The following is a 17,884-nucleotide window of genomic DNA, read 5'->3' as shown; positions in this document are numbered from 1 at the left end:
TACATTTATTGTAATTATTGACATATTTAGGTTTAAATCTACCAGATTATTATATGCTTTCTATTTGTTCCATCTGTCCTGTATTTTTTTGGGGGCGGGGAGCTTTCTTTTAGATTGGTAGATTTTAGATTGATTTTAGATTTATAGTGGTTTTATTCTCTTAACTGATTTTAATGGACACTTGGCATTACTTCATGTAGTCTCACTTTATCAAACTCTTAATATAAAATTGTACTTTTGGGAGGCCGAGGTGGGTGGATTAGGAAGTCAAGAGTTCAAGAGCAGCCTGGCCAAATGGTGAAACCCCGTCTCTACTAAAAATATGAAAATTAGCTGGGCGTGGTGGCAGGTGCCTGTAATCCTAGCTACTCGGGAGGCTGAGGCAGAGAACTGCTTGAACCCGGGAGGCAGAGGTTGCAGTGAGCTGAGATTGCGCCACTGTACTCCAGCTTGGGTGACAGAGTGAGACTCCTTCTCAAAAAAAAAAAAAAAAAATTGTACTTTTATCTGTTTTTGGACAATACAGGATTCTTAGAACATGTTAAGTCCATTTAACCCCCTCTCAACATATCTGTTGCTGTTGTTAGATACTTTCAGATACTACGAGTATTTTTAACTTTACAGATATTGTTGTTTAATGCAGTCATTAGCTCTCACCACACATTCCACCCCCTGCTCTTCTTTCTCTTCATTTTTTCCCCTACATTTTGGGTTTTATCTGAGATCATTTTTCTTTTTCCCAAAGAACACTGTTATTTCTTCCCCTTTACTTGTGAAGGATATTTTCACTGACTGGAGAATTCTAGGTGACATTTACTCTCTTTCAGCACATCAAAGACATGATTCTGTTGTCTTCCGTCCTCCACTGTTAGGATGTCAAGTTAGCTGTTCGTCTTATTGTTGCCCTTTTGAAAATGGTCTGTTTTTTTTTCTTTTTGAGATGGAGCCTCACTCTGTCACCAGGCTGGAGTGCAGTGGCGTGATCTTGGCTCACTGCAATCTCTGCCTCCCGGGTTCAAGCGATTCTCCTGCCTCAGCCTCCCAAGTAGCTGGGATTACAGGCGTGTACCACCACACCCAGCTAATTTTTGTATTTTTAGTAGAGACGGGGTTTCACCATATTAGCAAGGCTGGTCTTGAACTCCTGACCTCATGATCTGCCCGCCTCCACCTCCCGAAGTACTGGGCGTGAGTCACCACGTACTTAAAATGGTCTGTCTTTTAAGGCTAAGTTGCTTTTATGAATTTCTCTTAGTGTTTCATATTTAGGAGCTTTACATAGATATGATTTTCTTATTTTGCTTGGGGTTCCCAGAGTTTCTTAAATTTGGAGCTTCATGTCTTCTATCAGTTTTGGGAAATTCTTAGCTATATTCTCTTCAAACATTGTTCCTGCCTTCATTATCTCTCCTTCTGGGGCTCCATTTATGTTTATGTTAGATCTTTTCACTATTTATGTTTGTTAGATCCTCTGTGTCTTTTATTCTCTTACGAATAAATTTCTATCCTTTTGTCTCTCTGTGCTTTCTTCTGGATGTTTTTTTGAACCTACCTTCTAATTCACCCATTCTTTCTTTAACTGGCTGTTATCTAACATTGATCTTTTTAATACTTAATGTAATTAATTAAGGGGTGGGAGTTAGGAAAAATATCTATCTACAAAGACTCCTTAGGGGATTTTTTTTTTTTTTTTAAGTTGAGAAGTATTGCCTTAGGGGCATAAGCCAGCATTTGGGGAGCTCAATAGGATTTACTTTCGAGCAGACTTTGACTTGCACTCCCCACTTGCACCCCCATTTTCTGGATTGTACTTCTGCTACTTCTGCCTTTTGGCCCTATGTGAGTAGCCTCTCTGAAGCATCTTTTGAAAGCCAACTTCCCATCTTTGTGAAATAGGAGATGGGCTGAAGAAGGGAATTTGAAGGTCTAACTCCTCTTTATAAATCTTTTAGCTGGTTCTTGTTTTCAATTCCACCCTAAAACTCATTTGTTAAAAATAACCAGTGTCTCTAATTGCTGAACTTTTCTAGGGCTTTGTAATGTAAATCAGCATTTTTTTTCCCTTGATTTCCCTCCCTACTGTAGGTACTTAGCAAAGTGAAGGAAGTTGGAACTCAAGACCATTAGTTTCATCCATCTGCCTCCACCTGCCTCCATCTTCCTACATTTTGTTGATATCTCCTGTTTGCTTTTGATACTGGTGGGCTGGAGTGGGTCTTCAAATGCTGATGGGACCTTGACCCCAGCCAGTGTCTGTGTCCCCAGGCTCTTGACACCATCACGCCAAGGAATTGAAGGATGAGTCAGAAAATAGTGAAAATACGGAGATTTATTGCAAAACAAAAGTGCACACTCAAGAAGAGGGACTGCAGGCATCCTCAAGAGACAGTCCCACAGTGGGGTTTGGGATTTTTATCTTTATGGGTTTCTTTAATCAAAAGGTGGAATATTCGTGAAGATAACTGGAAAAAGATGGAGATTTCTCGGAACTGCTGTGCTACCCACTTTTACACCAAATATGGGTGTTCCTGGAACTGTCATGACACTGGTGGGTGTGTGACTTAGTCTGTTAATGAGCATATGATGAGGTCCTAGGTGAAACCTAGGTCAATTCCAGTGCTATGTTGGGTCCAGTTGGTCTCACCCAGGTCCACACCCTGGTTTTTCAGGGTCTTATCAGTCCCTAGTTTCTGCAGCCATTTCAGCAGTTTCTTTTTGCTAGTCATGTGAAACTGCTGCCTGGAATTTTCTATTCTCCTGTGACCACCCTGTATTATTCCTGTCTCATCGTTACCTCCTCTTGAATTTATTTTCTTCCTATGAATTTATCTTTAAAAAAAAAATTTTTTTTTTTTTACTGTCATCTTAGTAGTATTTGAGAAGGGATCAGAAATAAATGCTTATGTTAGATCCTCTGTGTTTACCAGAAGTTCTAGAACTTTTCAATAATGCTCACTGTTGAATATTCATTATGTTATATATTCCCAGGGCATTTATTGGTAATTACCAAACAAAAGTCATTTTAATTTTACCCATTTGTGTTGTATAATAAAAATTCCGTCTGATACAACACTAAGTCTGCATTACATTTTTCCTGGGGTAGGTGTTTCTCTTTCAGGTCAAAGCTGGAAATACTGGTAGGACTCATAAAAGCAAATAGCTATATAGTATTTTTGTGCTTAGCAAAAGGCATTTTTATTTTATTATCTGAACTATTAAACAGTTTCAGTGACCTTCATTTAAATGATTTGAGAATGAGACTGATGAAACATTTAATAGTTATTTATTAGGATATTGTGGTGGTGACTAAATTTCAGGATATCAGGTTTGTGGATGAAGTATCTGAAGCTTGAGCATGTTTAAAATATTATAGGATGGCCAGGTGCCGTGGCTCACTCCTGTAATCCCAGCACTTTGGGAGGCCAAGGCGGGCAGATGTCTTGAGTCTAGAAATTCGAGACCAGCCTGGGCAACATGGTGAAACCCTGTCTCTACAAAAAATACAAAAATTAGCCTGGCCTGGTGACAGGTGCCTGTAGTCCCAGCTACTTGGGAGGCTGAGGTGAGAGGATTGCTTGAGCCCAGGAAGTGGAGGTTGCAGTGAGCTGAGAGCATATCACTATACTCCAGCCTGGGTAACAGAATGAGACCCTGTCTCAAAAAAAATTATAGGAAAGTGAAGTTGAAAGATAGCAATATCTACACAATGTTTTATCATAATTAAAAATATACCCATGTTTAAATGAAGCCTAATTAAATCAAAAATACTATTTGGATCTAGTTTTTAATTGAGATGAAATTCACAGAGCATAAAATTAACCATTTTAAAGCAAACAATTCAGTGGCATTTAGTATGTTGACAATGGTGTGCAGCCATCAGTCACCCCTGTCTTGTTCCAAAACCTTTTTATCACCCCCAAAGGAGACCCTCATACCAATTAAGCAGTCACTCCTAGCCCCTGGCAACCACTGATCTGCTTTTTGTCTCTGTGGATTCACCTATTCTGGGTATTTCATAGAAATGGAATCATACAATATGTGACCTTTTTGTGTCTGATTTCATTCACTTAGCATGCTTTTGAGGTTCATCCATACTGTAGCATGTGTCACTACTTAATTCCTTTTCATACATACAGCATAGACATTAGAAAATTTGATGAGACATTGTTCCTAATACAGCTAATAAATATAGCTTAAGCCAGAGAAAGCCTTTAAAATACTTAGCATTAGTCATATTTTGTTTTAACATTTTTAAAAAACCTAATTTTGTATGTTTTGATATTTTTCTAATAAGGTATAGGGAACACTATGAGTCTGTGGACCAGTTACCATCATATTATTTCTCAATTAAAGGCTGTAGTCCTGTCCCCAGCATTATGAGAGAGACTGAGTGGTAGCTGTTGGTAAAATAGTACAAAAATATTAGTTGCTATAGACCGTTGACAAACACTAGAATGAAATGTTAACCTCTGTTATCTGTATTTTCCTTATGTGAAGTTAGTATTTGTTTGTTTATACATATATAGGAACTTTGTCTTCTGAGAAGATTAAATTAATATAGGTAATTCTTGGCTAAATGTTAACAGTAGTGTCTAATACTTAGCTATGTGGTAAAGTTTACTGGTATTGTGCCTTATTTTTAATATATAATTTACCATTTAATTAAGCTAATTAAGAAAAAAGATTTTCCTTTCTAATAGTTGTGGTACACATAACTTGAGTCTGGTTTGCATTTCTGGGAATCATTTATTGCTACTACGTAGAAAATTCTTAGAACTGTAATTACTACTGGGATTTTTCTGGGCAGATAAGTCATGTAATTGGAGATCATATCATACCTTCTTGTACCTTGGAAATCATAGTTGCTTATAACTAAAAGTGCACCATTTGTATTTGTGCTGAGTAGATGAAACGTTATTGTACCCACAAATAGAGAGATTGAAATCATCCAGATAAATAAGTTTGGGACTGATGTGAGCACCTCGGGATCCCAGACCAGATTTGATTATAATGAAAGCTTTGAGCCTTGTCATAAGTAAATGATCCTTATAATTGAGTTATATATAGGTATCAAATTAGTGATTATTAGTCTGGAAGACTTAGCTATATAAGGAATTTGAAGATTGTATATATTTATGGCATTTTATATTTTTGGTAGCCTCTTGGGAGAAAAAGTTATTTCTCTCACAGGTGTCTCTCAGAAGTGTCTGAGACTTCAAAATAAGAAAATAATATATCAGCATAAGGAAGAATACATATTTAGTATTATATTCATATTAGAAAAGAATGTATATTCTTTAATTGCTGATTGTAGCATTCCCTATATTCCTGATAAGATCAAGTTTTTAAATCTGTGGTTCAGATTTTTCACATTGTAGTGGTTTTTGGGTCTGTTTGTTCTATTAGGTATTAAGAGAGATGTTTTCAGGTTTCCCCATCACTGTGAATGTGTCCACTTTTCCTTTTAGTTCTGTCAATTTTTGCTTTATGTGTTATTATAGTAGATGTGTAGAACTTTTGAATCATTACGTCATTCTGGTGGATTGATCCCTTTATCATGAAATGTCTCTTCTTTGGTAATGCTTCTTGCTTTAAAGCCAGCTTTGTTTTACACTAGTGTAGCTGCCCTAGCTTTGGTTGGTTAGTTTTTGCATAATATCTTTTCCATCCTTTTAGTCCCAGTTTTCTCTTTATATTCAAGATAGGAATCTTGTATGTACCATGTGATTGTATTTTACAATCCAGTTAGTCATCTTTGTCTTTTAATTGGAGTATTTACTCCATTTCCATTTAATGAATTACTAATACAACTGAGCTTGTAAATTACTATATTTGTTTTCTATTGGTTTCACTTGTTTTATGTTTTTTTTTCTCACCTTCTTTGAGATTAATTCAAAAAATTTTATTGTTATTCCAATTTTGTCTCTCTGTAAGCTTGTTCCGTTCTCTTTTACTATTCTTTTACTGGTACTCTAGAGATGATAACATGGATATTTGGTTTATTAGAGTATAATAAAAATTACTCTTCTTGCCTCTTCACAGACAATGCTAGGATCTTCGGATGTATTCTACTCACCTTTTCACCTTTTGTGTTATTGTCATATTTTAATTGAACTCCATATATTTTATTATTTTTTATTAATCGTATTTTTTAAACTTTTAGGTTCAGCGGTACATATGCAGGTTTGTTACATAGGTAAACCCATGTCACGGGGGTTTGTTGTACAGATTATTTCCTCGCCCAGGTACTAAGACTAGTTCCCAATAGTTATTTTTTTCTGATCCTTTCTGTTCTCCCACCTTCCACACTAAAGTAGGCCCTAGGGTTTGTTGAATTGAACTCCATATATTTTAAATCTAATTACACATTATTAATGTTTTAGTTAGTCATATTCACTTATATTTACTTTTCCATTGTTCTTCATTTCTTCCTCTATTTCTGTGTTTTGGTTTAAGATTAATTTTCTTTTAGTGCATATCTGCTTACAACAAATTATTTCCATTTTTATTTATTTGAAAAATTTCTTATTATTTCACCTTCACTTTTGAAGACTGTATCTCCAGTATAGAATTCTAAGTGGGTCTTCCTCCTAGTGCCACCTCGCCCCCCTCACTGGCACTTTAAAGATACCACTGCATTGAATTTGAGCTTCCATTGTTTATGTTGAGAAATCAACTGTCTTTTTTTTTGAGATGGAGCCTTGCTCTGTCGCCAGGCTGGAGTGCAGTGGCATGATCTCGGCTCACTGCAATCTCTGCCTCCTGGGTTCAAGTGATTCTCCTGCCTCGGCCTCCTGAGTAGCTGGGACTACAGGCACCTGCCACCACACCCAGCTAATTTTTGTATTTTTAGTAGAGACAAGGTTTCACCATGTTGTCCAGGATGGTCTTGATTTCCCGACCTCGTGATCTGCCTGCCTTGGCCTCCCAAAGTGCTGGGATTACAGGCATGAGCCACTGCACCTGGCCTACTGTCTTATGTTTTACTCCATTGAAGGTAATGAGTCTTGTCTGGATGCTTTTAGGTTTTTCTATCTCTGGTTTTTAGCAGTTTTGCTATGAGTGCTGAGAGTTGGTTTTCTAGCCCCTCCTAAATTTGTGATTTGAGTCTTTCATTGTTTTTGGAAAATTCCCTGCCCTTAGCTCTTCAAATGTTGCATCTGCCCATTTGTTTCTCCTCTGCAGATTTAATTTATGTGGAGATTTAAGTTTTCTATCCTTTTTTTGCTTTCTTCCCTTCAGTTTGGACATTTTCTGCTTACTTATCTCTGGTTCACTAATTCTCTTTCCAGCTCTGTCCAAAAGACAGTTTTAAACCTATCTTTGAGTTCTTAATTTCAGTTATATATTTTTCACTTCTAGGCTTTCCATTTGATTCTCTTTAAATAGATAATAAACGGTGAAATTCTTCATTTCATCATCTGTTTGGACATATTAATTATAGTTATTACTTAAAGTTCATGCCTGAGAACCCCCATACTGAACTACCTTTGGGTCTGTTTCTGTTGGAATGTTTTTCCTGTTTCTATTTCTTGATATGTCTGGTAATATTTGGTCAGATGCCAGGTATTATGTATAAAAACTTCAGAGGCTCTAGATATCTTCCCTCACAGAAGATGCATTTTATCTTCTGGGAGGCTTTTAGAGTAAGGCAGATTGCCTGAGTCCAGAGAGCCACTGAGTTGCCTTAAGGTAGGGTTGCAAAATGTGTGAAACCTCTTTTAACTCTTGGTTCACGCCTACTCCTGGCTTTGTAAGCTGTAGCCCTCCAGAGGTCACAACTGAAGGCTCCTCCTTTCCCCAGCACCACAGGACTACCAGAAATTTCTGTTGCTCACTTGTTTATTTTTTTGTTTTGGTTATTTTGCTGCTTTATGCTTTGCTTTTTAGCCTCTTGTACTATGTAATTTAAAAATTTGTCAAATGTCTTTAAGGGAAAACTGTCAAGTGTTGAGGTCACATCTCTGCACCTCCCTTCTTTCAGGAACCTTGGCAGCTCTGAACTTCAGTTTTTGCCTCCAATCCTTTGAAATTGCTGAAAACTCTGATGACTTCTCTGCCTCTAACAGCTGCCCTTGCTTGGCCTGGGTTCCACTGGACTTTGCCCCACGCACCTTTTTTTCTTTGCTGATTTTGCTTTGTATCCTTTCACTGTAATAAGTCATAACTGAATTCAACTGTGTGCTGAGTCCTGTGAGTCTTCCTAGCAAATCACTAACCCTGCGGTGGTCTTGGGACCCCTGATAAGCATGTTCATTCTGAATTTCTGTAAAGGTTGGTTATCTAGATTCTAATGTTCTACTGAGAGTGATCAGAGATAGATGGTATTGTGATCCTTTTATGGATGTGTGCAGCTGAGGCTCAGAGAGAGAAATTTACCTGAGGCCATCCATCTAGAAATTCCTGTCAGAATCAGGAATTGGATTGAGGTCTAACTCTAAAATTCACGTTCCTTTATTGTATCTTGTATCCCCCAAGTATGTAACCAAAATTAATAGAATATAATGGTTTCAATTTTTGAAATGCTCTTGTCTAATTTGGATAATTTAATCATTTAACAGTTTCATTATGTGTAAGGAATGTTTTAGTTCAATGGCAAAATAAGTTGGAGCTTAGTGACATAGTTAATTGCTGCTTCCCAAAGCTAGCTTAGTGATACAGCTGCTCCTTGACTTACAGTGGGATTATGTCCCGATAAACCCATCATAAGTTGAAAATACCATAAGTTAAAAGCCCGTTTCCTATACCTAGCCTACATTAAACATACTCAGAACACTTAAACAGTAGCCTGCAGTCAGGCAAAATCATCTAAGGCAAAGCCTGTTTTATAATAAACTGTTGGATATCTCAAGTAATTTATTGAATATTATACTGAAATAACGGAATGGTTTCGCACCATTGTAAAGTCAAAAAATTTTAAGTTGAACTATTACAAGTCAGGGACTGTATTGTACTTTTCAACAAAAGTACAAATAAATTAGCAAATTTCTTTTTTTTTTCAAATAGACATATTCTCTCATTGGATATTCTGTACGCTAGTTCTGTGTGTGTATGCATGTATGTCTATATGCTGTAGCCATTTAAGCCTGACAGAAATTGTTACTTGCATTTTCTATGGATAACTTTGTTTACTGTGTGATATTTTTAGGAGATGCTATATTTATCTCTCATAAGATAGGAATAAAATTTTATAAATTATATAAATGAAACATCTTCTGGTATTTGTACAAATAGAAAGATTTTCTTTCACCCTAAATCTGACATTTCAATACAAGAAAATCAGACACAATCAGCAATTCACAAATTGCCAATAATTTAGGCAATGGCATATTTTTCTGTTTCTGCAATTTTCAAAAATTTTCCCCCATGATATTTTATTATGCTATCTTAAAACAGGTAGGTTATTCTCAAAAGTTAACAGTGCAGAGTTAAAGGAGGGTTCTGAGGTGCAAAGGTAGATGGAGTATTTTTCATCCTATTGGCTTGAGACAGGCCATGCCTGGGTTCTTTAGAAATTGAGAAAGATTGATTTACTGTTTTCTTTAACAAGGTAGGTTTTATTATTGTCATAATATGAGCCCAGCAACTTTGTGAGATAGGTGGGACTGATATTGTTATCTCTGCTTTACACTGAGAAACCTGTGCTCAGAGAGAGGAAATGGCTTGCTCTGGGTCACACAACTGGTGAATACAGTAGAGGCACAGCCCAGAATTTCCAACTCCATGGGCAGTGTTTTTTGCTTTCGTCATGCCTGTTGTAGGTCATGGAGTTGAAGATCTGTATTCTGGTGTCTTGGATGGCAAATCAGTTCTCATGGAAGGAGATGGCATATATTTGAGGGAGAATGGTGCATTTTTTAGGTTTAGTTTTGTGTTACACTTAATGTGAGGGTGGCCAGAAAACTTTCTGAATCTGCATAAAGTAAAATTGTTTTGTTCTCTTTAGAAATCAGTTGGAATTATAAACCTTTTCTGCATCATAATGATACCATACAGCAGAGAATTTCAATGCATTCATCCTGTCAGAAAGGCTCTTTGAAAGTTTTGATGTTTTTCTTGAAGCAGCATGACAGGATTTGGTTTTGGACTAAAATGCTGTTTTCTTTAGAAGGAAATATTTCTTAATTGCTTTTGGCTTAGTCTATTCAGAGTAGAAGGATAGATGTTAAGGCAGGTGTACACAGGGCAGCTGTCAGAAAAGGATGCAGAACAAGCCAAAAGGAGTAAACTTATCTGAAGAAAATGGGGGAAGCAAGGAAACAGTGGCATTAAAACAAAGTAATCATGACAAGAAATAATTAAGTACTGGTTAGACTTTTTTTTTCTTATGATTGTAAGAATTTTTGGACTCCTATCTGCTTATTTAAAGCGATTATTTTATAAACATAGGGCAAGTGACCTTGAAGTCTTTTTTTTCAGTGAAGGTTTTGTGAGAATCATAGGAAATAATGTCTATGAAAGCATTTCCTACATTGTAAAGACATTGAAATTATTAATAAAAGCAAAGATGAATTGCTGTGATTGGTCTTGTGCCTTGAAGTTTGTTCACTAAAGTAAAATCCGTGGGATAAAAATTGAGGATCTCGTCAACCTCAAGGCTTTTCATAAAGAGTTTAGCAAACATTTATTGAGGTGCCTGCAATGTGTCATGCCCTTCTGGAAGCTGACAGGAGAGATCAGATGGGTAAGTCACAGTTGTTGATCTTAAAGGTGCTTGTGATTTAGTACTGAGAATATAGGCACACAAATGAGTGGTTTCAATTGCATACATGAAGTGATCAGATAGAATGTGCAAGGTACAAAGGGGATATAGAGAAAGGACACATATCCCAAGGTGAGCTTTAAGGACGAACATCTGAAGATGAGACTGAGCTGTGTTTTGAAAAAATAAAGAGTATTTAAGGGAAGAAAGATGTGAAGTATACCTACATTTGTCCATTATAAAGGTATTCCTTTATAGCAACTGGGTACTTACAAACTGAGACTGGGTAATTTATGAAGAAAAGAGGTTTAATTGGCTGGTGGTTCTGCAGGCTGCACAGGAAGCATGGTACCACCGTCTGCTTGGCTTTTGGGAAGGTCTCAGGGAGCTTTTACTCATGGTGGAAGGCAAAGCGGGAGCAGACATGTCACGTGGCGAGAGGGGGAAGTGCCACACTCTTTTAAACAACCAGATCTCGCATGAACACAGAGTGAAAACTCATTACCGTGAGAGAGACACCAAGCCATTCGTGACCCAAACACCTCCTACCAGGCCCCACCTCTGACACTGGGCATTACATTTCAACATGAGATTTGGAGTGGACACACATCCGAACCCTATCAATACCTTATGCAGAGGAAACAGTGCTGGTGAAGGCTTGCAGTATGAAATGTGAGGCATGGAGTGGTCAGGATATTGAGTGGCAGGACTTGCTTGTAGTGAACTTTGGTTTGAATGACTCATGGAGTGAACGATACCGAGCATACTGGAAGAGGATTGGGCTTGGTAGGGAGAACAGTGAGTTTTCCAGATGCTACATTTGAGGTGCACGTGAGACAGTCATGGGACTATATCTGGCAAGTCCATGCCTGTACAGAAGTTCAGTGGAGAAGTTGGGGCTAGAAATTTGGATTTGGAAATAATGAGAATACAGATTAAAATAGATGAACTTGTTCAAAGAGGGCACGCTTATAAGAGCTGTTGGCTAAGAAAGCATTTTTATAAATACAGTGCCTAGGTTTGAGGAATGCATAGAGGATGAGGAGCACATGATCACCATTGAGAAGGGACAGAAAGGAATTAAGCAAACTAGAATAGAAGGGTATCAGAATTTTCACCACCATGAAGCACAGTGGAGAGAGCTAGTAAAAATGGACTGGAAAATGGTGATTGGAATAGCAGTCTGAATGCTGGTTTTAGTAGAATGTTGGGGGATGTAATCTTCTGTTTTTCTCTTTCCCCTGTCTCAGTATTTATTCCCCTAGCTCCTTCCAGATCCCCTGATATCTTTCTCTCTCTCTCTCTCTCTCACACACACACACACTCACACACTCTTCAACACACTTGTGTATACCTCTTTCCACCGCTAACTTCCTCCTCTTTGCACACTCAGCCTGACTGATGTGCCTGAGCTAGCACTGGTGGGCCCCTCACAATAGCTCGATGTGTGCTGTATACTTCAGTTCCAGTGTAGACCTTAATGAAGCTGTGGCTAGGAACATGATTTTATTAGGACCTGGAGAAACAAGAGTCAAATGTTAGGGCCATTGTGGGTTATAGGAGTGGAATCAGAGGAGTGGACCAGTTCCATACTCTTACCAGAATGGGTGATTTCAAGAAATGAATGGAGTTCTTCTCATAGTCAACATGATGAATGAGCCAAGATCAAGAACTGACAGGATCAGATTATTTGCCTAAGCATTTCTTGTGAAGATGCTTCTTTTATTTTCCAGGTGCTTGCCTTCCAGGTTGTGCTACTTTGTCTTAAAAGTGCACATCAACACCTGATACCAACATTGCTCTAAGATTCCTTCCTGTGAAGGAAGCTAAACTTATTTAGCTCTATCCTGGGCATCCTTCTTGCTCCTAAATCATACTTCTGTCATTCTGTTTCCTCATTGACTTCAGCTTATAAAACTAGGCTTTTTCTGTAAACCCTTTCCTTTTGTTCAAATTGATTAACTCTGTAATATTCAGTTTCCCACGGAGAATGAGATCCTTACTCTGATCCCAGTGCAGTGGCTGGGCTCCCAGCAACCAGTTTCACTTATGCCAAGTCTGTTTTCAGATAGGGGGAAAGGTGGGCTGGAATTCCGCTGTCCATAGATCTCTTGAACTATGCGTGCTTCCCTGCTCACCTACCCAACACATGGATTTTGTGTTCTTCCTACCTGTTGGGAGACACTGGCCACTTCTTGTCTATCTGGAAGCAGCCTCTATAGTTCTGGGTGGTTTCCCCAGCCCCTGTGCTGGCACAGTGCATAACTTTTTAGTGTCTGTCTCTTCCTTGCATTTCCATTATCATATCTTCTTGTTATGACTGTCTCCAGGAAGAAAATAAGTATGTGGCAAGAGAAGATTTGTCTTTTCTCCCTTCCCTCTTTTCACTTTCTTTGCTTCAGTTAGTTTTCCATTTATTCTAAGAATCACCTGGGACTCCTCTGAGAATTTGAAATACAAACTCAAGGAGGAAGAATGAATTATTATATTTCGAAAGAAACATGGTAAGTCATTTTAAAAGGCCAAATAAGGTTGGGTGCGGTGGCTCACGCCTGTAATCCCAGCACTTTGGGAGGCCAAGGCAGGCGGATCACTTGAGTTCAGAAGTTCGAGACCAGCCTGGCCAACATGGTCTAACCTCGTCTCTACTAAAAATACAAAAATTACCCAGGCGTGGTGGTGGGGGCCTGTAGTCCCAGCTACTCAGGAGGCTAAGGCAGGAGAATCGCTTGAACCCGGAGGCAGAGGTTGCAGTGTGTCGAGATCACACCACTGCAGTCCAGCCTGGGCAAGAGAGAAAGACTCTGTCTCAAAAAAAAAAAAAAAAAAAAAAAAAACCAAAGCCAAATGATCATTTCTTTTAATCTAACTTGTTTCTCTAATGACCTAACGGATTCATACTAAATATTTTAGTTGCAAATTAAAAACTGTGAAATTGTTCTTGTGAGTGTTAGGTATGTTGTGAAGTCTCACACAATCCTCCAAGCCACTCAGCTTGATTTATTTGGACTACTCTATCATATTGCAAGCTCTGAACTTTTAAGAGGAAGTTTGCTACATTAGATCAAGGTGGTTTTGCAATGTACTTTTCCCTTTAATGAGCAAGATTAAAGCAAGTATAGGAAAAAAGGTACTCTTGCTAGATGAGTCTTGCAAACTTCTCAGAAAATTAGAACCATATAATCTATTAACTTTCCCATCCCACCTTAACTTCCAGATATCTGGACTGAATTTCATACTCAGTTGCAGGAATTCTCTCATTTTAGGTGCCTAATGACATCTGCTTCTCTCTTTATTTTAACAGATATTGTTCCTTTTTCATTGTCTGATTCTATAGGTTTTAATCGCATCAGTTATAGGAAATCCTTTTTGGAAGCAGGTGGGAAATAAACGTACATCTATATGAAATTAAGGTAGTTTTGGTCACTACCTTAGAGATTCTAAAATGTTTCTGTAGTGTTTATTTGATATTTTGTGTGTGGGGGGTGTAAATCTCACAAATGGGGAGATATCAGAATAATGTGATATTTTTCTAGGAAAGAATACGTTACAGAACCTAGTAGAAAAGTTGTCTCAGTCCCAAACAACCTACTTCATGAAATATTTAGAAGCACTTAGTGCTTTTAAGCAAATGTCTTATTCTGTGTCCTTCGGGAAAGTAATTAATCTGGGTGTAGAGTGTTCACTTGTTTTTCATTTTTATTCTTGACCTACGGAAACTGGGGGGCAGGTATATGGGCTGTTTTTATGGCAGCTAATCACTTTATAAACTTAGAGTGAGTGGTTTTAGTGCATTACTCGAGAAGCCAATTAAATGCTCACAGTTTCTTGTAAGGACTATTGAAATTATATTTGCCTGATTTACAGTGATTTAAGTAGAATTAAAAAATAAATCTTAGCCTGCAAATTGACGAAATCTTTCAAAGAAATAACCTGATGAGAGAGTTCACTGTTTTTTAAGCTATCTATCTAATTTTAGGATACATATTGATACTCTTGTAATATAATTAATCACATTTCACTGCTTATTGTCAATACAAGGAACTTTCACCTATTATAAATTTCAACTTGTTCATTTGGATAAGATTTTTAAAAGTTAACACAGCTTATATTATATTGGAATCAAAGTTAGTCTAGTATGGTGAAATAATCTTATATTAGGACCCTAAGACCTAACAAAGTCTTGTATGTTCTGTGTGTTTTGGCTGCAGCCCTACCACTTATGTTTTGGATGAAGATGAACCTCGATTCCTTGAAGAAGTTGATTACAGTGCAGAAAGTAATGATGAGTTAGATATTGAGTTGGCTGAAAATGTAGGAGATTATGAACCTTCTGCTCAAGAAGAAGTACTTTCTGACTCTGAATTATCAAGAACATACCTACCTTGAGCCCGCTGCCATCTCTTGTTAACTGCAAAGAATAAATGAAATATCTTGGTTTTTATTTCCCAGGAAGCTTGAGAGAAATGAGTTTATACAGAGCTGACTCAAAAAGACAAAAAGTAACTTGGGCCAGTTTGGTTTCAAGACAATAAATGTGTTATTAATTAATGATAAAATTTGCGCTTGTTTTATTTTAGATATTCAGTGCACTTTATGTAGCATTGAATGATCAAATATTGGATTTACCTTAAAAAAAAACCTAAGTATCATTGCATGAATTTTTATCTCCCTATGGTTATATCCTACATCAAGTGGATAATTTTGAAGTGTGTTCAGAATATAAAATTGAAATTTTAGAGTTGTTGAAAATCCTGACTTGTTGAAAACTAATATATATGTACATGGATTTCTATAGATGTGTTTGTTTAGAAGTGGGTAGATATTGAAGATAAGACTGTTCTTCAGAATCATGTTAACTATTGGGTTGTGACTGAAGTAATCCAGGGTTTGCGTTGAAACCATTACATTCTACATTTACCAAATTAAACAAATAAAAACTGTATTAAATGTTGCATTCATTTTGTCATCTTCTTTAACCAGCTCAGATTATTTGATGTATAGAACTTTGTGAGAATGTGATAAAAACCCAGAATTGGACACAGTGATAAAAAGTTGTTTTTAAGAAAGTTGGCTGGGCATGGTGGCTCATGCCTGTAATCCCAGCACTTTGGGAGGCTGAGGTGGGTGGGTCACTTGAGGTCAGGAGTTTGAGCCTGGTCCACATGGTGAAACCCTGTCTCTACTAAAAATACAAAAATTAGCCAGGCGTGGTGGCGGGTTTCTGTAATCCCAGCTACTCAGGAGGCTGAGGCAGGAGAATCACTTGAACCCAGGAGGCGGAGGTTTCAGTGAGCTGAGATAGTGCCATTGCACTCCAGCCTGGGTGACAGAATGAGACTCTGTCTCAATTAAAAAAAAAAAAAAAAAGCCAAATATACTAGTCTTAAATTGGTTGTGATAGAGGTATACCCACACCTATCACAAGAGAGATATCTGAACAGCCCATTTCTCTAATACTGTGCCTCATGGATACACCTAAAGTATATCACTGCAGTTGAACAGTTTGTTGAGAAGCTTGAAAAATGCAGTGAGGAGATGATCTGATGTTAAATGTGCATTTGTCTATTGAGCTTATTCAGCATCTCATGAGCTGTGCTGTGTTATTAGACTTACTGAAGTGAATTGACTTAGGGTATGCTGACGCTGGTATCAGAATCTTAGATGACTGCAGTACATTTAAACCCTTTCTTTTTTTGTTTGTTTGTTTGTTTTTGTTTTGTTTTGAGACAGAGTCTCACTCTGTCACCCAGCCTGGAGTGCAGTGGCGCGATCTCGGCTCACTACAACCTCTGCCTCCTGGGTTCAAGTGTTTCTCCTGCTTCAGCCTCCCAAGTAGCTGGGATTATGGGCACCCGTCACCACGCCCAGCTTATTTTTGTATTTTTGGTAGAGACAGGGTTTCACCACATTGGCCAGGATGGTCTCAATCTCGACCTCGTGATCCACCCGCCTTGGCCTCCCAAAGTGCTGGGATTACAGGCGTGCGCCACTGTGCCTGGCTAAACCCTTTCTTGTAGTGATACCTACCTGGGTTTTAGCCCTCTTGCTGCAGGAATGACTTTATTTTTAAATAAAATAAAGCAAATCCATTGACTTTGGATAAGTGTTTTAAGAGCTAAGTTTCTGATATAATAAAACAACCTCCAAAAGATACCTCATTGCAGATTTTCGCCAGGATTCAGGTGCTTAGGTTTTGGCACATATCTTCCTCACCTTTTCCTATAGTGTTTTTAACCTGTTATAATTTAAAAGAAATGATAGAGATGTATTTCTGAGTTTTGCATTTTCCAAATCAGTGATTTTTCTTTTTAATATTTAAAGTATTTCATTAACAGTGTAGATTCTTTTTGATGTTTGGGGAGCCATGTTTAAAAACGTAGTATGGAGCAATTGGAAAAGGGGTCTTTTTCACTAGCCTAATTCTTACTAATCTCAGAAGACAAAGATCAAATAGACTGTGAAGTTGAACTAGTTCTCTTAGTGTAGTAACCAAATTTAGGAAAGATCAGGATAATTTAGGAAGGAAGGTAATCATTTATTTATAATTATAAACAATTATGTTTTGTATGTTTTATGTATTAAACAATTACATGTTTTATTATAGTTATACTTCTTCAGAGAGTAGATTATGGAGCTACCATGTCCATACAGTTAGCTGTTCCTTGGTATTCTTGGATTGATTCCAGGACCCCCCACAGATACCCAAATCCACAGATGCTGAAGTCTCTGATATAAAATGGAGTAGTATTTGCATTTAACCTATGGACATCCTCCTGTATACTTTAAATCATCTCTAGATTACTTATAATACCTAGTACAATATAAATATAAATGCTATGTAAATAGTCACACTGTATAGTGTGTGTGTGTGTTTGTGTGTGTGTGTTTTAAGAGATGAGGACTCACAATGGGATACTTTGACCAGGCTGGTCTCGAACTCCTGGGCTTACACAATCTTCCCACCTCAGCGTCCCAAGTAGCTAGGACTACAGGTACTCACCACTGTGCCTGGCAGTTTTTTAAATTTGCATTTTTAAAAATTGTTTATTATTTATTGAATATTTTCTACCTGAGATTGGCTTAATCTGTGGATATGGAACCCATAGATATGGAGGGCTGGCTGTATATGAATTTGTTTTTGGCTTTTACAAAATTAGAAACTAAAAGTAACTATAGTTA

General features: G+C 37.6%; 1 protein-coding gene across 8 annotated transcripts in view; it reads left to right on the top strand.

Moving 5' to 3' along the window:
* The window catches only part of AGTPBP1 (ATP/GTP binding carboxypeptidase 1), a 195,029-nt gene extending 179,370 nt beyond the window's left edge, over window positions 1-15,659 (top strand). For 7 of the 8 annotated variants that reach the window (XM_024252583.3, XM_024252588.3, XM_063714267.1 and 4 more), the window contains one exon: window positions 14,914-15,659. In XM_024252583.3, the coding sequence (XP_024108351.2) occupies window positions 14,914-15,091 (178 nt within the window). In that variant the 3' untranslated portion in view covers window positions 15,092-15,659. Of the gene's footprint in view, window positions 1-7,984; window positions 13,545-14,913 lie in introns of those variants that run through there. The other variant, XM_063714269.1, reaches the window with a different exon arrangement.
* Window positions 15,660-17,884: the final 2,225 nt, after the last annotated feature.

The sequence above is a fragment of the Pongo abelii genome, chromosome 13, assembly GCF_028885655.2.
Source record: "Pongo abelii isolate AG06213 chromosome 13, NHGRI_mPonAbe1-v2.0_pri, whole genome shotgun sequence".
NCBI classification, from domain to species: Eukaryota; Metazoa; Chordata; class Mammalia; order Primates; family Hominidae; genus Pongo; species Pongo abelii.
This window is presented reverse-complemented; position numbering and strand designations above follow the sequence as displayed.